At 37.5% G+C, this 26,619-nt stretch overlaps 1 protein-coding gene across 2 annotated transcripts in view; it reads right to left on the bottom strand.

The window, feature by feature from the left end:
* The window catches only part of galnt18b (UDP-N-acetyl-alpha-D-galactosamine:polypeptide N-acetylgalactosaminyltransferase 18b), a 101,839-nt gene extending 78,000 nt beyond the window's left edge, over positions 1-23,839 (bottom strand). The window contains exon 1 of one of the 2 annotated variants that reach the window (XM_083558744.1): positions 23,251-23,839. In XM_083558744.1, the coding sequence (XP_083414870.1) occupies positions 23,251-23,488 (238 nt within the window). In that variant the 5' untranslated portion in view covers positions 23,489-23,839. Of the gene's footprint in view, positions 1-6,228; positions 6,414-23,250 lie in introns of those variants that run through there. The other variant, XM_083558745.1, reaches the window with a different exon arrangement.
* Between the last annotated feature and the right edge of the window lie 2,780 nt (positions 23,840-26,619).

Below are 26,619 nucleotides of genomic sequence, written 5' to 3'. Positions count from 1 at the left end.
GCTTATAGTCCGGAAAATATGGTACATTTTTCTCCATTAGAGAGTAATACTAAATATACCAAAAAAAATAAGTGACGTCTCTTAAAATATACAAGTAACTTCATACCAATGTAACACATACATGTCCTTATTAAAGAGAACACAAAGCTAGTCATGTGTGTGTGTGTGTGTGTGTGTGTGTGTGTGTGTGTGTGTGTGTGTGTGTGTGTGTGTGTGTGTGTGAGTGTGTGTGTGTGTGAGTGTGTGTGTGTGTCTCCTCCTCTATTTGACATTATTATTCAAAGCTCATGTTAATTATCAGGCAGAACATAAATAACTCACTTTTGATCAATTCCCAGTGTTAGATGAAATGTGAAAAAAAGTTACAGCTACGGAATCGACTTTGATATACGATGCATCGATTACAGCTGTCTCTCTGAGTCTGCACTCTCTCTCTCTCTCTCTCTCTCTCTCTCACTCTCTAAATCTCTCTGTGTGTTTCTGTCTGTATCTCTTTTGCTCTCTGACTCTCTCTGATTTTGTGTGTGTCTGTCTCTGTCTCTTCATCTGGCTTTTACTCTCTGTGTCTCTGTCTATGTGCATCAGAGTCCCTCTTTCTCTCTTTGCAGCTTTTTTTGTCTTTCCCTTGTTAGGTCTGTCTGTGTCTCTGTCTCTCTATCTGTCTTTCTGTTTGTGTCTCTCTCTCTCTCTGTCACACTCTCTCTTTCTTTATCTTGTGTATACACAGACATTATAACCTTATGACTGGTGAGTAAATAACACTGATTTTCTCTTCATCATGGCACCTGTTAGTGTGTGGGATATATTACGCAGCAAGTGAACATTTTGTCCTATAAGTTGATGTGTTAGAAGCAGGAAAATGGGCAAGTGTACGGATTTAAGTGTGTTTGACCAGGGCCAAATAGTGATGGCTAGACGACTGGGACAGAGCATCTCCAAAACTGCAGCTCTCTGGGCTGTTACTGGTCTGGAGGGATCAGTGGCTACTGTAGCCCAAATAGCTGAAGATGATGTTGATAATGATGTTATTGCTCAACAAGTCAGGACTGTTATGGCAGCATTTATGTCTTTGTTTTGCTCTGACTCTATCTGTCTGCCTGACAGTCTCTGCATCTGTCTCTCTCTCTGTCTGTCTCTGTATTTAATTGCACTTGATTCTCTCTGTTTTAATTATACACAAACTCAGATCATTGCCAACTAACTGGATTTCCATCAGTAACAAATTTCTTGTGTAAATGTTCTTGGAAATTATTTACAAATAACTTTCTCGATATCCAACTTGATAATGGGTCTCTCTCTCTCTCTCTCTCTCTCTCTCTCTCTCTCTCTCTCACTCTCTCTCACTCTCACTCACTCTCACTGCACTTCAGAAATGCAGGTATCATGTGTTTCACTGCAGCATGACCTCGATTTGCTCCAGCGCTCTGCTCCGTGTCCTGCTCCTCAGAGAGTTTGCTTATGAAGTCTTAAAGAATGCTTTTTTTCTCCTTTAAAGATCAGCAGGTTGCAGATTCTATTAAGAATAGCGGAGGACGTGGCGTAATGAAGACTAAGAGGAGTGACGTCTCATAACCGGGGCAGTTCTGTGAGTGTGTGCCTACGGTTGCATTTCTGAGTTACGTGTAAACATTTTAGATTTGAAGCTGTAAATATGTCACATATCAAACATCACAATATAGAGCACATGAGATTCACAGCAAATGCATAAACAAACAAACAGTAATGCAGAATCAATCAACAGAATGTGAATAAAGCTTTGATTATTTAAGCATTTTATAACAGTCTTCTATAAGTTTTATGTGTTTCCAAGATCTTCAGGGCAGGAGTTAACACTTGATGTCAACAAATTACACAGACTGGTGAGGTTATACTCAATATGGAGAGCAGTGTTTGGACACCTGACATTTCCAGCCATATGTGGTTTATTATCAAACAGTTTCAAAGACTGAGGCACACAATTGGATGTTGTAGCATTCAATTTTCCCTTCGCTTGAACTGGGAGACCTAAACCTGTTCCAAAGTCAACTCTATGAAGATATAATGTGGTCTCGTCACCCTACATCAGTACATGACTTTGCTAACACCCTTGTAGTTGAATGAGCACAAATCTCTGCGAGAACTCCCCAAAATCTAGTGCTAATGGAGCAAATGGGGCTGAGGAATGGGATTTTCTAAAACATATACAAATTACACATACAAAAACCTTTTTTAAATAGTGTAGTTGCTATATTATTAAATGTAACAATGAACGGATAAAAAATGATGCTGGTCTTAAATAAATAGAAATATAATCGTTAAAAATTGATTGTTGCTGTTGTATAAAAAAGAATGAAACACCCAAAATAAATTAAAGGTGGTAACATTAACTTCACTCCATTAAACAGCCGCATTGTTGATTGTTTTCCTATAACAGAACACCTCATCTCCTTGTAATTCCTAGTACAGCCCATGAAATCCCCAGCAGAGCCATTCTCCCTGTGACTGGTGTATAAGCTTCGACTAATGAACAAAAAATATAGTGCAAATATTGTACATTTACATTTTCTCTTTTTTCCGTCTCTGTACACAAGCTGTAAAAAAAAATGATACACAACAAAGAGCACAACTACTCCACTCATGCCTGGTTTACAAAGAGTCATCTGGGTATTCACATGTCAGTATCAGGTATCAGTGATCCCTGAGGTCAGATATCAGTTTCACAAAAAAACAACAACAAAAAAGACCTGCAGCCTAGTCATGCATTTAAAATGTTTGCTTTGTATAGGTTACAATAAATAAATAAAATACCCCTCTTTAAACTCAAGTGCACTTAGGAAATGGAGTAAGCGCGTCTAAATGGCTGCACTGAATTAGCGTTAAAAAAGCTTGGGGTGGAGTCAGAGAAACATAAATGCTTTATGATTTAATGGAGATTTAGTGGGGTATAAATACAAAATCATCTCATGAAATAGTGTGATTAATTAGTCAATAAAGTATGAGCACTCTATTTAGTTTAAAACCCTCAAATCTTAAACCATCTCAGAGATCCAGTCTGTTTTATAAATATTTACAAAAAATCAGCTATAAAAAATATATATATAAAACGTATAGAATATAAACAATATAGAAATATTTGGACACCTGATTTATCCAGCAATATGTGGTTGTGCAATACAAACACAGTTGTATAGGATGTCTTAGGGTGTGGTAGCATTACATTTTCCTTTTATTTAAATTAGGAGACATGGACCTGTTCCAGCATGACAATGCCCCTGTGCACAAAGCCAGCTCTATGAAAATATAGATTACACGGACTACATGTAAATAGAAGACCTTAAATGGTCTGTCTAATAGTTCTGAATTCAACCTATTTAAATCCCTTTGGGATAAATGTGAAAGCTGAGTGCACACCAGGCCTCCTCACCCCACAGAACATCAGTACATGACTTTACTAACAGCCTTGTGTCTGAATGAGAACAAATCTTCAGGAGTAAAATCTATTGGAAGAACTTCCCAGAAGAGTGGAGGATAGAACAGCAAATGGAACTCAATGTGGACTCGGATATTCAAAAAGCATAAGCTGTAGTTAGTCATCACTATTATTAGAATTAAGGCTGTTTTTTTCTTAATGTTTATTGAGTTTAATTACCGTAGCGAGCAAAACTGAAATCAGGACTGTTAATAAGGTAAAATGAATAAAGTGTCTTGTTTATGTAATGCCATGCTAAAAGCAATATAGATACCCGAATTTAAATTCTTGTATAGTAAAGTCATTGTAATGAACAGCACACTGTTTCATAGTCTTAATTGAATTTCCTATTAATTTACATGCTTCGAAAGCAAAAACATTTATCTGTTCAGCGGCATGGAAGCTACGATTCATCAGGCAAAGATGTGTTAATGTTGATGGAGGTTTGGAGTGGTCTTAACTGGGTTTTTTGCTTTACTAAGTTTGTGTACAGTATTGATGGTTTCTATAATTGCGACGTGATACTGGTGGTAATATATAAAATAATATTTTATAAAAAATTTTATAGAAAAAATCAAAGTAATGCATTAAACTTTTTTTTATGAAACTGACTAAATTAAGCAATTTAATATTTAATATTTTATTTTCCAAAGATATGATCTACTTAACTGTTCTACTCAGTTTAACCATTGTCTTCATTCCTTCCATCCTTCATTTATTCGCCCCCCTGGATATGTGGAATTGAAAGGATTTTCTCCTTTAAAGAGAAATTCTTGAAGCTGGACAATAAACGCTAAAGAAACCATATCACTAGCGCTATATAAACTTTTTCATGCATGTGCAAAACAAAAACATGAAAAAAAATTATTATTAAACTTGAAAACATATACAACAAAAGCCAGGGTTATAAGAAAAAGAAACTAGAGTTAGTGCAGTGTCACTGTGGTTAATCATTCCTAACCAGAAAGTGGATAGCGGCTAATGCTAGCACTATAGATTCTTAACATTTTTCATGCATATGCGAAAAAAACTAATGGAATTTCCGGTACGGAGTGAATAACCACAGTGACACTGTGCTAACTCTAGTTTGTTTTTTATACCCCTGGCATTGTTGTATGTTTTTAACAGTGGTGGGCTGTGCATTTGGTACCTGGGCCTTCAGTGGGGACTTAACCGCCTTAATCCACCACTTGATACCACCAGTATCACGTCGCAATTATAGAAACCATCAATACTGTACACAAACTTAGTAAAGCAAAAAACCCAGTTAAGACCACTCCAAACCTCCACACTACAACCGCAACTGTGCACCTACATCATCTGGAGCAGTTCAGAATCAATATTTGTCTAATAATATTTGTCAATATTTGTCTAATAAAATGACAAAAACATAGAAAATTTAATAAAATACATCATACTCACCAGAGATGCAGACTCATAATGCATACACATATAATTTGCAACACTCCTCAGAGGCTGTAATCCAGTGGTACCGCTCGTATTCACTGGTCTGGAAGTGGAGAACAAACCCTTTTCCCGGGCTGAGACACGCTAGCAAGCTTCTGGGTTGGCCGACCTTTTCTAGCTTCGTCTAGCTTTTTTAAAAATGTGTTTTTAAGTATGTCGGAGACCAAATCAATTTCTCTTCCTCCGTAGACATAAAAAGTCTAACTCAGATATATTAATGTGTGCAGAGCTACACACGTGTTTTGCCAGTTGAACTTGGCTGTAACAGTTTCCCTCTGACCAACCAATCAGAGGACGGAAAAATACTGACGCTATTCTGGGCCAGCTAGCTGCCCTGTGAGGCGAATATGAAATCTGATAAAGAAACAGATCCATTGCTAATATAGACTAAGTTACACCGGCCAGCACTACTGATTGTGAAGGTCCTGAGCAAATTAGATTGACATGGCAGCACATAGAGGCTGAAATCTGATTGGACAAAAAATCTAACATCCACATGCATGTACTGGAAAAAGTGTAGCGAAGAGAAACACTACGAAATGAATAGAATAGACTTTTGGGAATAAATGAATCCAATTTCATGAAACAAATATTAGAATTTAGTTTGTAAATGTGGGTCTGATAGTGTTTAGGCCAGTAGAGAAGACTTTGCTGGCCCTGATGGCCAACCACTGGTTTTTAAGTTTAATAATAATACATTTTTTTAAATGCACTTAAAGTGCGAGGTGGAGACTAAACAAATTTGCATATATGTCCCGAACCGAAAGCCCTGTACCGAAAACTTTTGGTCTGAATATGTTTATCATTAAACCCCTATTATATACTACTACATATGCTACAAACTATTTATAAATCATCTGCACGTACATTAAAAATATTAATCACCACAAACATCTATCCATTAATCACAAATCATAGCATAATCATGTGAACGAGAACAACAGCCTAGAGAGTCCCTTAAACACCATCCCCTCAAACAGAAAGTAATTGGTCATGGTGTGTACAAGGCCACAGTACACAAGAGAATAATAGGAAAAATGAAGACAGGAATCCTCTAACAGGAAAATGGATTGCATTGTTAGCGGATCACGTTAATGGCGCATGATGCAGAACATGTTTTCGATTAAACTTTTTAATACAACCCTAATTCAGGGAATTTATGTTTAAAAATTTAATAATAAAAAAACGCAAAAGCCAGATAGTTAAGCTACCTTTAATTTTTCATTTTAAAGCTTAAAGTGGCTGCTTGTCGAGGAGAGCATGGGGATTTCCCCTCTTCTCCTTCCCTCATGCTAGGTTGTTTTCTGCTGAACGTGCTGATGTTTCGCCTTCATCCGTGCCACCAGTGTGTTTTCTTTTTATGTGCTCATGCATCACTGTGATACTTCCATCCCACCCAAGCTCCACTGTGCACAAGTTGCAGGTTAGTCTTGGATGATTTGGGAAGACACTTTTTCCTGCTGCTGGTTGACCAGTACTTTCCGTCATTTCGCAAGTGGCTGTGTTATCTTGCCGTCACGCTAACCCGTCACTGGAGCAGCCCAACTGATCGATAACAACGATTCGATTGACAACGAATACGTGATAATGTTTTAGGTGCTAGTCTAAGTCAACAGACCAAGTTTCCTAAACCAGTCACTACATTGAATTAATAATTGAAATACACTTTTCATCTGCATTCATGCATAAATTCAGTATGTTTAGAACTCGAGCAGACACTATGCTACAGTTCTGCTGTGATTTCTAGTAAATTAATAATGCATGCAAATATTGATGAAAATTAAGTTTCTAAAAGCCATTTCTAAATTCTATACCTGCATTTTGCATGAAGCTGATACCAGCGAAACATGGATTAGTATATTACCCTGTTTCACAAGCTTAAAATATTTCAGCATTTCAGTAAAAGAAAGCATGTCACTGTGCTATATTTAATAATCCAATACACTACATAGTCAAAAGTATTTGCACCCTTGACAGTTGTACACATACTGTATGTGGTTCCTTTTTAAACTGTAGTCACAGTTAGAAACATGAAAGCACAGTGCAGCACCGATTGTGTGTAGACAATGTATTTGGATGCTTTGCAATCCTCCTATGCACAATGTAAGTTTAATGTAGACATGGTGTGGAATTCATTATAGAAACCTAGTAAGCAATAAATCTAGAACTCGAAGTTTAACAAGCACAAATTAGTAGCGCTGAAATGATTCCTTAAGCACCTCGAGTAATTCAAATGCAATAAAAAGTAATAGTCATCATATTTGACTTGATGCTTCGTTTAGAATACACATGGAGCATTGCGTTTCCCCACGGACCATTATTACTGATGCACCACCTGGTATTCTGATGCACCACCCGGTAAACTGCTCGGGAAAAAATCCGAATTGCAAGGAATAAAGTCAAAATTATGAAAAATAAACTCGTTTTTGTGAAATAAAAATGCGGAATTAGGCAAATCTTTTTTTTTTTTTGTGGCAGTAGATACAGACCAAAGAAACGACAGAAAGTTTCAAAATTTCAAACAAAATATAACAAAAACAGCTTTTTGGGGTTTTTTTGTAATCTAAATATGTATTTTTTATATTTGTATTAATTATTTGTTATTATGTAATTGGGTTTAGTTTTTACAGATTCTAATTTCAGTTAAATTAAAGTATACTATTTTCAGTAAACTACTCGATTACTAAAATAATTTATAGCTGCAACCCTACATATGAATGTAAGCAAAAAGAACAACATTAAAATTATTATTAGCATTCAGACATCCATCCCATCCATCCATTTTCTCCCGCTTATCCGTAATTCGGGTCGTGGGGGCAGCAGTCTAAGCAGGCCCCTGCCTTCGACTGCTGCCCAATCCTCACAGCACCGTCCCTTACGGTCCTTCCTGCAGGTGGTGAGCCCACGGGAGGGCGGCCCCACGTCACTCCGACGTCACGGACCTTGATATTTCCCTCGTAAGGGACCCCCGGAGCACAGAGGGTTAAGGGCCTTGCTCAAGGGCCCAAGAGTGGCAGCTTGGCGATACCGGGGCTTGCATTCAGACATTTTTTATGTAAATATATTCACTGCACTCCAGCATGTGGGGTGTGTGGGTTGAGTCATGGTTTTATCTTAATTTAATGTTTCGACTGAATCGATGAGGGTCTGATCTATGCGTCATGTATTTGACACGTGGCTTTTCCACCCGAGAGCCAGAAAAATATGATGCCGCTACATGAGAATCAATTATTTAATACTTGTTCTTGTTTTGGTCAGGCTTTTGCCCTTCAGCTGAGCAGTAATTAATTGTTTTCATTATCAGTTCTCCTTGTGCTCTATTTGTGGTAATTAAATGCCCGAGCCTTTTCATGGTGACAAAAATCAACATGCTATGAGGCTTACTGAAATTAATTCTGTGCTTCTGCTCAGGCTGGAGGGAATTCTCTGAGTGACACACACACATCTTTATACTTTGCGTTGTGTTTCTGTGAGAAACTATTAAGAAATGTACTTACAAATAAGCGGAAAAAAATATTAAGGCATTGGGCAAGCTTACGATAAGATGTATTGATGATAAACTTAAATTTTTTTCTCTCAATCTGGTCATCTAATTACTGTGTATATTATATATACAGTGAGGAAAATAAGTATTTGAACACGCTGCTATTTTGCAAGTTCTCCCACTTAGAAATCATGGAGGGGTCTGAAATTGTCATCGTAGGTGCATGTCCACTGTGAGAGACATAATCTAAAAAAAAAAATCCAGAAATCACAATATATGATTTTTAAACTATTTATTTGTATGATACAGCTGCAAATAAGTATTTGAACACCTGTATATCAGCTAGAATTCTGACCCTCAAAGACCTGTTAGTCTGCCTTTAAAATGTCCACCTCCACTACATTTATTATTCTAAATTAGATGCACCTGTTTGAGGTCGTTAGCTACATAAAGACACCTGTCCACCCCATACAATCAGTAAGAATCCAACTACTAACATGGCCAAGACCAAAGAGCTGTCCAAAGACACTAGAGACAAAATTGTACACCTCCACAAGGCTGGAAAGGGCTACGGGGAAATTGCCAAGCAGCTTGGTGAAAAAAGGTCCACTGTTGGAGCAATCATTAGAAAATGGAAGAAGCTAAACATGACTGTCAATCTCCCTCAGACTGGGGCTCCATGCAAGATCTCACCTCGTGGGGTCTCAATGATCCTAAGGAAGGTGAGAAATCAGCCCAAAACTACACAGGAGGAGCTGATCAATGACCTGAAAAGAGCTGGGACCACCGTTTCCAAGATTACTGTTGGTAATACACTAAGACGTCATGGTTTGAAATCATGCATGGCACGGAAGGTTCCCCTGCTTAAACCAGCACATGTCCAGGCACGTCTTAAGTTTGCCAATGACCATTTGGATGATCCAGAGGAGTCATGGGAGAAAGTCATGTGGTCAGATGAGACCAAAATATAACTTTTGGGTCATAATTCCACTAAACGTGTTTGGAGGAAGAAGAATGATGAGTACCATCCCAAGAACACCATCCCTACTGTGAAGCATGGGGGTGGTAGCATCATGCTTTGGGGGTATTTTTCTGCACATGGGACAGGGCGACTGCACTGTATTAAGGAGAGGATGACCGGGGCCATGTATTGCGAGATTTTGGGGAACAACCTCCTTCCCTCAGTTAGAGCATTGAAGATGGGTCGAGGCTGGGTCTTCCAACATGACAATGACCCGAAGCACACAGCCAGGATAACCAAGGAGTGTCTCTGTAAGAAGCATATCAAGGTTCTGCCGTGGCCTAGCCAGTCTCCAGACCTAAACCCAATAGAGAATCTTTGGAGGGAGCTCAAACTCTGTGTTTCTCAGCGACAGGCCAGAAACCTGACTGATCTAGAGAAGATCTGTGTGGAGGAGTGGGCCAAAATCCCTCCTGCAGTGTGTGCAAACCTGGTGAAAAACTACAGGAAACGTTTGACCTCTGTAATTGCAAACAAAGGCTCCTGTACCAAATATTAACATTGACTTTCTCAGGTGTTCAAATACTTATTTGCAGCTGTATCATATAAATAAATAGTTAAAAAAATCATACATTGTGATTTCTGGATTTTTTTTTTAGATTATGTCTCTCACAGTGGACATGCACCTACGATGACAATTTCAGACCCCTCCATGATTTCTAAGTGGGAGAACTTGCAAAATAGCAGGGTGTTCAAATACTTATTTTCCTCACTGTATATATATATATATATATATATATATATATATATATATATATATATATATATATATATATATATAGTACCGGGCGGTCAGGGCCAACAAAGTCTTCTCTGCTGGCCTACACAATATCAAAAGCACTGACCTACATTTACAACCTCAATTCTAATATTTGTTCTATTAAATTGTATTAATTTATTCCCAACAGTTTATTTTCTTTATTTCGTAGTGTTTCTCTTGGCTGCTCTGTTTTCAGAACGTGTATGGGGATGTTGGATTTTTTCAGCCTCGATGTGCTGCCATTTCAATCTAATCTGCCCAGGACCTTCAAAGTCTGTACTGCTGGCCCTTTTACCATAGAGAATATTATGAATGGGTCTGTTTCTTTAACCAATCAGATTTCAGATTCGCCTCACAGGACATCTAGTTGGCCCAGAATAGTGTCAGCATTTTTCCGTCCTCTAATTGGTTGGTCAGAGGGAAACTGTTACAGCCAAGTTCCACTGGCAAAACACGTGTGTAGCTCTGCACACATTAATATATCTGAGTTAGACTTTTTTATGCCTACGGCGGAAGAGAAATTGATTTAGTTTCGGACATATACAAAATACATTTTGAAGAAAAGCTAGACATCGTAAGGAGGTCGGCCAACCCAGAAGCTAGCTAGCGTGTCTTAGCCGGGGAAAGGGTTTGTTCACCACTTTAAGACCAGTGAATACGAGCGGTACCACTGGATTACAGCCTCTGAGGAGTGGTGCAAATTCTGAGTCTGCATCTCTCATGAGTAGGTTGTTTTTTTTATTTAAATTGTTTATGTTTTTGTCATGTTATTAGACAAATATTGATTCTGAACTGCTCCAGATTATGTAGGTGCACAGTTGTGGTGGTAGTGTAGAGGTAAAATGGTTTTCACCCTCCAAATGTAAAATGTCTCTCTCTGTAATGCCACGTGTTGTTATATTGCGTTTTTGTACAGTATAGATGGTTTCTATAATTGTGACGTGATAGTGGTGTATTAAGTAGTGGATTCATTTGGGTACATCCCCACTGAAGGCCCAGGTACCAAATGCACGGCCCGCCACTAATACATATATATATATATATATATATATATATATATATATATATATATATATAAATGTAGCATATACATATGTATATCAAAACAATTTAGACTTTATTAGACAATGGTAATTTTCAATACTAAAAAACTGTCTGCTTCCATATCGGTTCGTGAAGAACAGAACAAGTCAGTATATCGATAGTTACATCCATTTTCCAAACAAACACAGCTTGAAAAATGAAAAGCACCGTACTGATTAATAACTCCTGTCTCTCTGGCTGGACCATTCTGCAGCATCTGAGCCTAACAGTGTAATCATCGTAATCCTCGTGCCTCGGCAGTAAATCAGGCCGTGAGAGTCATCGTTCAGCTCGAAATGCCACCTGATTGGTTATTTATCATGTACTCAGGCTTACAGAGTTCAGGAGTCTCCTGGTAGACATTAAATGCGACATGTCCGTGATGATGCATTATTTGTTTCCATGACTCTGCTGAATGCTTTACTGCTGAGATAATTAGCCTTCAGCAGCTGCTTATTAGGGTGAAGCTACAGGGAGCTGAGGATGTAGCAGGAAGTCATGAATTATGGCTTCCTCTTACTTACGGAGAGGCTCAGTCACACTTTCCTCGCTCCACATAGTGCACTTGTGCTCGAGAATGAACTCGCTCTGGTGCTCTGTGGTGCTCACGGTTTGAAGTAAACATCCGAATGTCACAGTTAAGTGTGAATAGTTCAGATCTCAAGAGGAACACAACAGCTTCAATTACAAACAAAAATATGCTCAGATGTTTGCTGATTAATTCATCTTCATGACAGCTTTAAAAATTAAAATCCTAAAAATCGACTTCGATTAAATTAGTTCAATAGCATTCGGTTAAAAGTTGTGCACAATCTAAAGTTATATAGGATTTCAGTTCCACTTTACTTTACTCTTCTAACAAGCATTCAGGGGCCGAATGCCAGTGAATAACATTGTGTGTGTGTGTGTGTGTGTGTGTGTGTGTGTGTGTGTGTGTGTGTGTGTGTGTGTGTGTGTGTGTGTGTGTTTTAACAACAATCCATCAATCATATTGGAAATATCATGCAATATCCGGGTCAATAAACAGCTGATGTGCTGTCAAAGGTCAAAACAATTGAGAAGACAGAAGATGAAAGACATAAAAACTTTAGTTCCAGAATAAAATGGAAATTATACAAAATCTTAATCTCAAATATAACAAAATGGATCCCCCTATAGACAATCATGGCCACCCCTGAGCTCCAGTATGTGGAGAAGAGCAGATGACGCTTTCCTCCAAGTGTGACAGACCACAAGTAGTGGTTCAAAGAGATGGGTAAATTGACTTGGTTTCAAGTTTCATAGTTGTTATGCATTGTCATAAAAAAAAAAAAATAGCCCTTCTTTTTAAATAAAGAGCAATACAATAATAAAAATTAAATAAAAGTCCATGTACAGTTTAAAATAATCAGCAAGATTTCAAAAAAAGGAACAGAGACGAGGGCTGGGAAATACAGTGAGGAAAATAAGTATTTAAACACCCTGCTATTTTGCAAGTTCTCCCACTTAGAAATCATGGAGGGGAAGTGTATTACCAACAGTAACCTTGGAAACGGTGGTCCCAGCTCTTTTCAGGTCATTGACCAGCTCCTCCCGTGTAGTTCTGGGCTGATTTCTCACCTTCCTTAGGATCATTGAGACCCCACGAGGTGAGATCTTGCATGGAGCCCCAGTCCGAGGGAGATTGACAGTCATGTTTAGCTTCTTCCATTTTCTAATGATTGCTCCAACAGTGGACCTTTTTTCACCAAGCTGCTTGGCAATTTCCCCGTAGCCCTTTCCAGCCTTGTGGAGGTGTACAATTTTGTCTCTAGTGTCTTTGGACAGCTCTTTGGTCTTGGCCATGTTAGTAGTTGGATTCTTACTGATTGTATGGGGTGGACAGGTGTCTTTATGCAGCTAACGACCTCAAACAGGTGCATCTAATTTAGGATAATAAATGTAGTGGAGGTGGACATTTTAAAGGCAGACTAACAGGTCTTTGAGGGTCAGAATTCTAGCTGATAGACAGGTGTTCAAATACTTATTTGCAGCTGTATCATACAAATAAATAGTTTAAAAATCATATATTGTGATTTCTGGTAAATTTTTTTTTACATTATGTCTCTCACAGTGGACATGCACCTACGATGACAATTTCAGACCCCTCCATGATTTCTAAGTGGGAGAACTTGCAAAATAGCAGGGTGTTCAAATACTTATTTTCCTCACTGTATGACGCTAAAATATCAATGTCACAATGAACTTCTCATCTCAATCTCATTTTTGTTTAATTTGATTTTGATGTTATTTTATCATTTTTGATAAGTAATAATATTTTTATAATAAATGTAATGATAAACAAATACATTTTAAATAAAAAAAAATTAAAGAATAAACATTTATTTAGATTTTTTTTTTCCGTTTTCTGGCCATCTTTCAGTGTTCATTTATTTTTGTTCACAGTGAATCAAATAGAGCGAAAATGGAGACCCAATAAAGAAGACAGAAGAAAGAAGAAGAAAATACACTAAACAAATAAAGCGACGGAACACAGAAAGCACACATTAGTAAAACAAACCAGTATTAAGACACTGAGGAAAATGAGAATTCTCTCTCTCTCTCTCTCTCTCTCTCTCTCTCTCTCTCTCTCTCTCTCTCTCTCTCTCTCTCTCTCTATTTCTCTGTCTCTCCTTCTCTCACTCTCACTATCCTACACACACACACACACACACACACACACACACACACACACACACACACACACACACACACACACACACACACGAAGGGATTCAGTTGTGCACTTAGAAGAGCAAGACTGGGCGCCATTGTGACAACGAGGAAATCCACACAAAGAGCAGCAACCTAATAGCGCTTCCTTATATGAACCAACCCTGAGATTTGTAATCTGTGATCTCATCAACAGCCACGAACACAAGAACAATGAATCTCAGGATTACAATCTTGTTTAAACATTTTGTTATGAAAATATAAATCTTGAATTTCCTTTTAGTGTTTCATACTGCTCTGTATAACAGCAGTGTATGGTTGCTTTTATACAGCTGAACTGTAAGAGTTGGACTTTTGAGTGTGTGTGTGTGTGTGTGTGTGTGTGTGTGTGTGTGTGTGTGTGTGTGTGTGTGTGTCATGAATCATTTATTTCCGTAACAGTGCATGGGTTCTGGTTAGAGACTGAGGCAGTGATTTATTTGCTGATGCAAAAACTCAAACCTGGACCCAATAAAACAGCACCTTTTAATCAGCCTTGGCCATTACACAGCTGTGTGAAGATAATCCGTTACATACAGGTGTCCTAATGTGTGTAAATAATAAATAAGGCAGAGATGAATGACCGGAGGATGAAGCGTGATGTGTAATAGTTTAAGAACTGTACACCTGCTCATAGCTGCAATCATCCAATTAGCCAATCATGTGCCAGCTTCAAAACGCATACCATGCAGATCGAGTTCATGAGCTTTAGTCATCCTTTGCAGGAAGATAACCACACTGATTTGGGCTGACAGAAAAGCTATGCTAAGGTAAATAGCCACTAGATTTTACAACCCGTGATGAGGTTGCTACCACGAAAGCTCCAGGTAGATGGACAAAGTCTAAAGATTAAAAAGCTGCGAAATCAGGAAGCTGTTTGTGAGTTTTAAAATGATTCGAATGCTTACATTTAGTGAGACGCAAAATATTTGTATTGAAATGAACGACGACTAAGTGCGTGAAATGAATGAAGGAATGCACGATGCAAGTCAGGAATCACGCTCAAGACTCGACATGATTTGATTTCGCAACTGTTCGGGAATAAATAACTTTTAATTCAAAGTAAAAAATGAAATAATGCTTCCATTACAATCATGAAAATTGTAGAAAGATATTGTGATACCTGCAATTTCTCTGAAAAGTGCATTGATTTACCGCAACATTAATACGATCACACACCTCTAGTTAATAGCAATAACAACACCGCTGTGTCTGAGAAAAAGAAAGAGAACACACTCTTCTGAACCCATAAACGTGTGAAACCTAACAAAATAAGACCCATTGTTAAACTGCCTGAGCTGAGAGAAAGAGAAAAAGAAAGAGAGTAAGAGAGAAGCAAACAAATGCGGACACTGCATTTTGCGAATTGTAAAAGATAAGGTAAAGAAAGATAGACAATGCTGACACAACAAATAAACTATATATAATGAATACAATTCTATAATATAAAAACTAATCAGAAATACCATGCAAGAGCCATGATTACAGAAATAAATACACTTAGTAAATTATATTTTCTATTTTAAATCAACAGACTCTAAAATCTATCATTTGCTTATTGGAAAAAAAAAATACATGGGGAAACGTAAAAATTATAAAACCTCAATCTATCGTTCCTTCTGCCAGTCAGTAGCACCGGCTTCTAAATTAATTATTGAATAAATATCTGAATAAACAAACAAATAAATAAATAAATCCTGGCTTTTACCAGAAGCTGCTTGATTGTGAAATGTAATATTAGACACGGATCTCACCTTGATGATAAGGCGCCTGAAAAAATGTAATCTAACTGTCAGTGCAAGTTATAGCTGGCAGAAAGACTCAAATTTTGCTCCTGCTGAAAGAAAAGAATTTGAAACACACACACACACACACACACACACACACACACACACACACACACACACAGACACACAGACACACAGACACACAGACACACAGACACTTATACATACATTCCTGTTGGGTTTGGCCTGTGGACGCATCATTAGTGAACGAGGACAGACGGGAAAGCACACATTGAAGCAGCAGCTAATCTGCTGCAATACAAAAGCTTTTTTGTTACAGTTTTAATGCCAACAAGGGGATTAGTGGAGAACAAAGCGCCAGTGCCGGTACTTTCATTCCCAACTCACTGAAGGAGGAGAAAAGTCAAATTCACCCACAAGCAGCCCAGAGAAGAGATGAGCTGCAAACAAAACAATCATCTCCCAATGACTCGTTTCAGGCTGCGTCTCAAAAGCATTTTCAACATTTCTAAAACTGCATCATGAACAAAAACAAAACAAAGTTGAACCTCCCACAATGAATTAACCAGAGAGGACCTTCAATTAAACTATCTATTCAAACCCAAAGCTCATGTACAGGTATACACCAGGGTGGGCTGCTAATCAAACCATGCTTTCATTCAACACAATAAAAAAACTACTCTGTGTTCTTATTGCCTAATAAACACACAAAACATCAGCCCCTCAGAACGTACACAAACATGATCACAGGGGAAGAAGCAGGTGATGGTTGGAATGGATTTGTGTACAAAAAAGGTAATGTTTAAGGGAAGTTTTTTTAAAAAGAAATGTGTAAAAAAAATACGAAGGAATAAAAAAAGATGGAGGAGTATAAAAAGATGATGTGGAAATAAGATGAAGGCCTAAAAAAGATGGAGGAGTAAAAAAAAGAGATTTATAAAAAAAAAACTAAAACGTGTATAAAAGAGATGAATGTGACGAAAAAGAATATAAAAAGATGGAGTTGTTTAAAAGAGATAGAGGAATATAAAAAGGTGGAAAAATCTCATTAAGGTAAAAAATAAATAAATAAATTAATGAAGAAAAAGAAGAAATTTCACACCCAGTTTCAGTTCGGTGTGTCCTGTATTCAGATTTCAGTAAGTCCATCACAGTTAAAACAATTAAGACGCATTTGTCATTGAAATATTTTACCTTAAGTAACTGTAGTCCTGCATAGTTATCTCATGTCTCATATCATAAAAACAACAAAGACATCATGCAAATAAACCGCGCCTATTCATGCTTTGCAGTACAGCAGAGTGTGATGCAGAAGAGGATTTTATGTGCATGGAAAGAACAGGATGTGTATAAAAACATATAATAATAGAAAAAACACCATCTGCACACAACGACAAGTGTGGGCTCTAATCTGGAACACGGGCTAATGAACTTTTCACCACACACACACACACACACACACACACACACACACACACACACACACACACACACACACACACACACACAGCATCTGACAACATGCAATCACAGTGAAACTAATAAACTCAGCTGGTATATATAAATCCGTTTCTGATTCCTGTGTGTACTTCTAAATTCAAACTTTATTTCATCACTATGTCTACAATACACAATATGTATAAAATGTTAGTGAATAAACTGCACAAAATAAAAAGCACTGCACTAAAATTGGGAATTGGGAAAGAACTGACTTTTATTTAATGCCTACAAATAAAAACTAAGATCTAAATGATAGCAAATAAAAAAATGCTTCCTTTTGGTAACACTAATTACAGTGGAACCCGGTTATCTTGCCCTCGGTTACCTCGACAACCCTATTAAGTCGACGTTTTTGAAGTGGAACCGCCAAATTCTCGCTTTGTCTAAGCATTTTTATCGGTTATGTCAACTTTTTTATGTCGCCGAACCCTGATATCTGGAGCACAAGGGGGGGGGAAATTTGCCATTTAACGTCAGTTATTTCGATCAGCACTGTGCAGCCGCAGAAGAACTCGCAAAAGTGGCGGAAAAATCAAACCTTACAGATGCTACAGTTGTTGTATTGTATACTGGTGAATCTCTGCTGTTAGTTACTGCACATATGCCTTTTGTTGTTCAATGTTATGCGATGAACGGGAGGCGAAAGTAGAAGCGCGGCGCTGAACAGCACACGGGAGAACGTGGGATGAGCAGCTAAAGCATAGAATGAACACCAGGATCTGGGGGGGGGTCTGGAGAAGAGCAGCCGGTGAGAGAGTGCCGGTGGGAAGACACGTACCAGGATACGCATGAGCGATAACAACGACCACCGTGAACCAACAAATACCAACAATAACGGACGGTGAGAGTGTGGAAGTTTAAATAGGAGCTGGTGATGATGCTAAACGAGCACCATATGTGCGCGATTAAAGCCGGGAGCTTCAGAGAAAGCGGCCGAGAAAACACCTGACACGCTGAAGGGGGCCGAAGGGGGCGTAGCAGGGGGATTCATGACAGATAAACATGTACTGTATGTATTTTTATAACATGACTTCATCAAACAAATCGCGGCAACGCTGTTGTGTAAAAAAAACCCTTCAAAAACACGTGCATGCACATTCTCATTTATTAACGCACATCATGTACATAAAGAAATTTCAAGCACGTTAATATACTGCCGCCATTTTGATTTTCGTTTATCTCGATCATCGGTTACCTCGATGCTTTTTGGCAACCCCCTAGGACATCGACATAACCGGGTTCCACTGTATTATTTTTTTTTTTTTTTAAAGGTGGCACAATATCTCATAAAATATGCAATATCTCACAAAAGTATATCATGGTATAGTTTCACAATATCAGTATTTTATAGTCAAATCGCCAGCCCTGAACAAACAGGAAAACATTTTACACAGAATTAATCTAGTGAAGTAACAACAGTCTGTAACTTTATACCAGTGGGAATTCAGTACCTACTCATTGGGAAGTAATGAATAAGTATCCTACCACTTTACTGATTAATACACCGCTCTGATTGGTTAGAAGGCATTGATTCATTTATTATAGCAGCAGTTTAGACAGTAGCACAAGGCAAAACACAGGTTTATATTAACACATAGCTGCTTTTAAAAAAGTCATTAATTACTCTAAGATTAATTACACTGTCTGAAATTTTAATAAATTACTATTTACTCATTTTAACCTGTATCAGCCTTGACCATATGGAAACAGATATGAAACCCGTCCTTAGATCTCTTTAAATTTGAGCCATTCAGCTCGAGTCTGTGGTCCAGGCTGATACAGATTATAAGAAGTCATTAATAATGAAGTATAGTCTTAAGAAACCATTCTGAATACAAATATGTTAACAATTAATATAAACTAGGTTAACAATGCTATTTTCCCTTTTTTTTCTTGTCTATGTGTCAAAAAATAAGATATTTCTATTTCGCTATACAAAAAGATCCTTGAACCTGAGCATCCTTATGGCCACCTGGCACAAACTTGCACACACACACACACACCTACTGAACAAATGCATGAAGTCTATTAAAATCTATTAATAAAAATTAGATTTTAAGGTTAATATAGTTTTTACACTGAATTTTTGAAAGTCACTACGGCACAATGTAAGTACCTACTATGTAATTAAATTACTTATTTGTAGTATAAATATATATATTAGGGACGCACTGAAATGAAAATTCTTGGCCGAAACCAAAAACCGAAAAAGAGGAAAGCAAGGCCGAAAACCGAAAACCGAAACACCGAAAGAAATTATGCCAATTATTATTACCATTGCATTTATGGCTATGACTGTGTACTAACCTTACTAAAATCAAGGCATTTAAATTTTTGTTTCAAAGAATAAATCAATTACAAATTATGAAAATATTTATTTATAGCACATTGCAACAATGCACAGGATAAAATACATTAAAATTCAAACCTAAATGTTTAACTTAAATGCACTCATGTACATTAAATAATATATAAAATAATATAATGTACAGGCCCTCTGGCCTGCTGAAAGTTTGTAAAATTAAATATGTTCTTTCATAAAAACAAAGTGCATTCAGAACAAGTGCAACTGCTTAAAGATACAACAATACAACACTATCACTGGGAAACTTCCTTGCCTTTTTAAAAACGTCCACCAGTGCGCGTGGTGGGAGGGGTTTTGCTTTTCTGTGCCGCGTTCCCCTCCTATTCAGCATAGCGATCGGATGTTTGGATTTCAGGTGATAAATGTTTTACATGTTTTGCAAATCGCTATCAGTGGGTCTTTCTCAGATATACTGAAATACGTCCACACCGCAGACAAGCACGTGCAGGCAGCGGTTTCTGTTTGCGTCATCACAACAAACTGTTTCGGCCGAAGATTTTCGGTGGCCGAATATTCGGTGCATCCCTATATATATATATATATATATATATATATATATATATATATATATATATATATATATATATATATATATATATATATATATATAAATTCCGAAGCTCATTTCTTTGCACCACCTTGTCATTGATGATTCTCTTAGAACTGCATGACACTGTGTTTTAATCCTCACAGAAGCTTTAAGATCAATGAATGTCAAATGGAGCTTTTAATACGATTTCGAAAATCATGAAAAAATATTGAGCACGTAAGATACATTTTTCACAATTAATGCATGATCAATTAAATGTGACCTAATAATCACTTCACCTTTTCTCGTAATTTCATTACAGAACAGTGTCTTTCCTCCTCTAGCATCATTACTGTAATGATTTGTAATCACACTACACAATGTCAGCTATTTGAGTCAACGTTTCTTCCTTGTGTCATGGGTTTTTCGAATGGGTCCGTGTCAACTTATTAGGAATCTAAATCATCTGCAAACCTGCTGTGTCAGAATGTCTGCAGTAATAAGAACAATTGAAAATAATCAGCAGTAACAAAGAAGTACGGAACCTATCCTCTATTCAAACAGACCACAGTACTATCATAAAAATAATAATATTTATTATTTGATAATACATTTATAGACATGCTAGAACTGCAAGCAGTCTGAACAATCAAAGAAAAATGGAAACATATCTTCAGGCAAAATAAACTCAAGCGTGATTTAGAGTTGGTGGTGAAATTCTTTTACCGCAGGAGGACAGGAGGCTCCGGCATGAGATTTGTTGCATAGCCTCAGGTCATGGTCCTGAAGATGCCTACCAAGTTTTGCAACTTTGTGCAAAGTCGCTGCTGAAATGCAGCCTTATTTCCTGTTTGGCAGCATTGCAGATTCCTTTGGCTTATTACAGGCCACCTTTTTGGAGTATTCAGAATTATTTGAATGATTTTTTGTGAGGCTTACTCTAATGATGCCATACCTGTATGTCAGATTTATTGATGAATGCACAAAAACTGCAGTAGGAGAAACAAAATTTTTTTTTCAAAATCCAAGCTGTTTAAAATCGCATCGCACTGTCTGCCATTAGTTGTGCTTACAGTACCTTGTCTTTACCCAGGTACTTCAGGGATACCTGGCTTTTACATTTTGTAAACACGGTTCAAAAGTTATGACCTTTAACATAATTTAAGAAAAAAAGTACTTTGAAAAGTAAAAGCCCATAATTTCACCAATAGCACCAGAACTACACTTGAGTGTTGGCAGCACTTGGCCCAAATTTGGTCAGAATGTTCCTTCGCTCCTCACCAATCAGTGTACCAAAAACCTTCACACTTTTACTGGACAGTTCTATGAGCTGCCATAAACACTCACAGAAGATGCAGAAGAAAAGAGAGTAATATAAAATAACAACTGTCTACACCCCATCACTTTATAATAATAATAGTAGAAATAATAATAATAACAGTAACAACAAAGAGAGTGAGTGTCTACACCTGCGCCCTGTTTATTGTTTTGGGAGTAAGTAATACCGTCTAAATACACAGAAGAGAATATACATTGTGTTTATGTAATCCCATAATGCACTGCAGTAGGAGTCTTAATTATACACCTTAGCAGAGTAGGGAATACCCATGATGCACTTTGCTGATTTAAGGGAACAGCTAACACTGTATGTGCGGCATCTTTATTGCTGCGTCTCCAACATGCTTCTAGAAAAATCGTACATTTCTCTATTTTCCATTCTGTTTACAGTTTGCTGTTAATGTGCTTCAGTATATTTCCTGAAAGAGTCTTTTACTGCACTACATATGATGCCATGATATTGTTCCTACTGTCCTATTGTCTTTGTCACACACATGCAATTTATGTATTGTCCTAGTAAGTTTTGTGTAGTATTTTGTTACTATTTTGTTCATTTATATCGTCATATGTAGCGCCATGGTCCCTTGGGACTGTTTTGTTTTACTGTTTCACTATGTACTGTACTGTATATGGTTGGAATGACAACAGCAGAAGTCCACTTGACTACTTAACTTTGTATCCAAGGTTTACCAGCTACATGTACATTTTGTGGCACAAAAGTACAAAAGATAGTACAAGAAAAGCGCTCTTTTTTATTCCATGCCCTTGTTAATAATTGTGCAATCTATTTGTATCTATAATAAAAGTATAATAATATAAGTCAAGTTTATTTCTATAGCGCTTTTCACAACAGACATTGTCTCAAAGCAGCTTTACAGAATTGTAAGAGTTAAGGTGAATGGTGTGTATATATATCCCTGATGAGCAGCCATGGCGATGTGCAGATATCAGATTGAAATTTCCGCATGAATGATTAATAAGATCTAAATCCTAACTTCTTGCTTCTCATCATTTCAAAGTACACTCTGCAGCAGTTCTCGCGAGATCAACGCTCGCTATTTTTAAGTTTGGCGGATGTAATTACAGTGCGCTTATTTGATTATGTGACAGCGTGGAAATAAATGGAACAGGAATAATCCGACACGGTGCTCCGGAGTGTGACTCGAGGATGAGATGTCAAGGCGTAAAATGTCAAGTGAACTCGTCAACAACTCGCATTAAAAAGCTATTCAAATAGCTTGAAATGCGTGAAATGTGACGCGCAGGCGCACAGGAGCGCCAGTTCTATAGGTGACAGCGTTATAGTTTATTATTAACCGAATACAACGCGTTGTGGGCTGAATTTCCTCACGTAAGAGCCTGTGGTGAAACTTTGCGTTGACTATTGGAGATTTAGTCTGAAACGACAATCATTTAAATGAACTAGACATTTAGTAATCATGAGAAATCTGTCAAATTGTTCCACCGAACGTCGCTTTGTGCACATGCGCACTTTACTTTAAAATGCATGCTTCTTCATGTTTTAATGCCAAAGGTGTAATACAGATAATAACAAATGCTACATACACGGTGTAAGCTATCAAAACACAACTCTGCTGTTTTTATATTTCCCATAATACTGTCTTTAATAGGTTAATACCATCACACGAGCCACTTGAAATATTGTTATATGGACGATTTAAGTGTATATTGACAAAACGGTTAGAACAGAATAAATAAAGATTATTGAACAACTTGTGTCAGGTTTCTGCAGGAGGTGTAAATTAAATCTTCTTACCTTGTATGTGCTGGTTGACGACATTTTCCAGGCGGTCGAGTCGCTCTATAATCCGCAGAGTTTCGCCCTTCTTGTCGCCCTCCAACTTCCTGGCTGGGACGGGCACCGGCACTTTAATATACACACTGGCGATGTAGTTGGTGACCCATCCGACGTAGAGCAGGCACACGATGTTGGTCATGCCGCTCAGGATCACGCACGTCGACACCAAAGTTTTGGTTCTCCTGGTGCACGCCATGCCGACATGCCTGCGCGCAGCGCGAGCGCCTCAGCAGCCGGTGCGCAGCGGACCAGCGGAACCGCCTTGCTCTCCTTCTCCTCCTTCTTCTCCTCCTCCTTCTTCCCTGCTCGTTTAATAAAGTACCATTCCTCAAGGTGACCTGCTTCTCTCTCCACTACTACTCTCTCATGCTTTATTTCCTTTTAACACTCTTTATTCATTAGTTTTTTTTTCTTCTCCTCTCTTATGTTTATTTTCCTTCGCTCTCCTTTAAACAGACGGACGCTCTCCTGCTCCGACATGGACTCGCGCACCTTCCATCGCGAGCGCTCTCTCTCTCTCTCTCTCTCTCTCTCTCACTCTCTCACTCACTCGGCAATAGCGTCTCTATAGGAACGAGGCGGCAGGCGAGGCGCGCGCGCTCCATCCCTCGACCAATGAGACGAGACAAATGAGTTGCCTTCAATTAGACAGCGAGCCAATCAGGATGGAATGGGCGTGTCCCAACAACGGCATCAAGGAAGCAAGGAGATTGAGAAACGACGTGTTTTTTTTTTGTTGGATAAGTTTTTTATATTGTTTCTATTTTTTTTTTTTTGCTGTACTTTAATAAAATAAATGGCATGTCAATATTTCAATAATGTCAATAATTTAAATCAGATCTACATGTAATTAAGGTTTTATATTAGCATCATATTTACAACTTTTTTGTCACACAATGGTGTCAAATATAGGTTGTTAAGAAGCTTCTAGAAAAATATGGAACAGACATATCGAACAAATTTGTTATGGCTACATATATAATATGTGTTCATTACTTGCCTTTTCTGTTACATAGTGTTCATCTGGCTTTTCATAAAAAATCACACAAAGCATTAGCAAATCTATACCACAAGTACCAAATGTAATCATTTATGCCAGTGATGCCAAAACTAGGGCCTGTGGTGACCTCTGAAAAGCCCACCATGCCATATACAAGAAGATGAACATTGACCTTCAGTTCTAATGTTACATTTAATATAACATTTTATGTTTTTTTAAGATGCAAAAAATGAAAAATAAATGTACAGGATATAATTGAATTTCAACTAGTCCATCTTGGAACAACTTGTGAAAAATAAGTAGCAGCTTCATTTTGATCCCTTATAGGAAAAAAAGATTTGACATCCAATGCAGACTTAAGGGATGACAAACATCAGATTTAAAGTTTCAGAATCTGATGTTCGTGGACCAGCATTTTCATGAAAGACGGTTTAATTTAAAAACTTTTTAAATGTCACTACAAAATAAATCTTGCATGCCAATGAAGATCAATTTGGTATTATTTTTTAATGGTAGTAGTATAGATATTATATATCTTCTCATTTGTATCACTTAATTTATTATATGAATCGAGGGACTGTGTTTTTTCTTGAAGCTACCGTTTTTCAGCACACACACACACACACACACACACACACACACACACACACACACACACACACACACACACACACAGCACAAGCAGATACAGAAAATTTATGTTAATGACTGTAGGGATCTGAACATAAACAGGGTCATTAAGGAATTAGTTAAGATTGATACTGATGATATTGATGATAGGTAGACATTTTATAATGTATTGTATTATTATAAAATATGTCTATTGCCCCTTAAGGAGAAATAATAACCCTGTAAATATTCTAAATGCTATTTCTTTTATCTAATTGGCTAGATTCATGGCGTACACATTTATTAGTATTCAGGGCCACTTTAATGTATCATTATGCTATTACAGAACATCAATATATTGAGTACCTTTTGATCATCCAGAAAAAAATAACAAAAAATAAAGGTTACCATATAGTTTTCTGTGAAAGTCATTGGGAAAAAGTGCTAATGTAAGTAGCGTTTTTTCAGAATTTTACAGTCTCATTTAGAATGACATTTGTCCTGAGCTGACACTTGACTTTTGGCACTTCACCGTGGTATGAATGCATGTCAAAGGTTTTATTCTCTGCTGTTGAAAAAACACAGTGCATTTTAAGGCCTTATAGAGGCTGGTATAAAAGATTGATGCTGGTAATTGCTTCGAGGACTTGAGAAGCACACTGATGTGTAAGTGCCTCCGTAATAAGCCCTAAAGGGGTTTGGCTGTAGCGCAACACCACTAATAATCTTCATTTCTGTTACCTCCCTGCATCCTCTAGCTATGTTTTGCAAAGTGCTATTATATTATCAACATGTTTTTTTTTTGTGTGTGAATGTGGTTACACAATAGAAGAGATGGAGTCATGGAGGCTCAGTGAGAAATGGCAATAACTCTTTAGGCATTCTTCGAGCTCCGTCACAGCAATTGTTTTTATGACGTTGACAAACGCAAAATCATCCCAACCAACTTTTATTGTATATATTTACTTTTATAAACCATATTAAATGGTTTATATACACCTCTAATTTGCAGCTGCAATATAGTCAGTGCTGCTTAATAGAAAATACATCATCACCAACAGCACCATGGTATAATGCATTTTAATGACCCCAGTACAAGAGATCAAGTTGCTACATATTCCATTAACTGAGTTGTATTCCCAGAACAACTGTTCAGATTTACGCTGGACGTATGAGGTTTCATTTTCTTCAATCGTTCAATCATTTAATCAGTCTGACTTCTCTCTGAGACACACATTACATTTTTTTATTGTCTTATTGATGACATTGTAAATTGAGTGCAGCAGAATTCCATTAAAAAGGTGCAGCAACTCGTCAACCTCCATTTAGCGCTGGGGTAGTGAGAGATCTTTGTCTTAGTCACTGATTGAAAACAGCATTTGGCCATCAGCTATACTCCTGCCTCCTTCTGCCTCTCACTTGGTTTGTAAGGAGGATGTTTCTGCTTGTTTGTTTCTAAACATGTCTTTGCATCAGTCTCAGGGAAGGAAGTTTTCCGGTGTGTTTTTCTAAAACACCCTAGCTGACTTCCTCTTGTAATTTCCATTCTCATGTTTTTTTCAGTCTTTTTATATTGCTCAGGGTTTTTTTCCAGGATAGAATCAATACAGTATGGCTAAGATTCCTGGAGTTCAAATAAAAGGTTCTGTACTAGTGTGAAGATGGATTTCAGTGAAGAATATAAAGCACTTGCAGATAAAAGCACTCAACAAATCCTA

This window comes from Silurus aristotelis (assembly GCF_946808225.1).
Source record: "Silurus aristotelis genome assembly, chromosome: 13".
Classification (NCBI taxonomy): domain Eukaryota; kingdom Metazoa; phylum Chordata; class Actinopteri; order Siluriformes; family Siluridae; genus Silurus; species Silurus aristotelis.
Note: the sequence above shows the minus strand (reverse complement) of the source record. Positions and strands in the feature narration are given on the sequence as shown.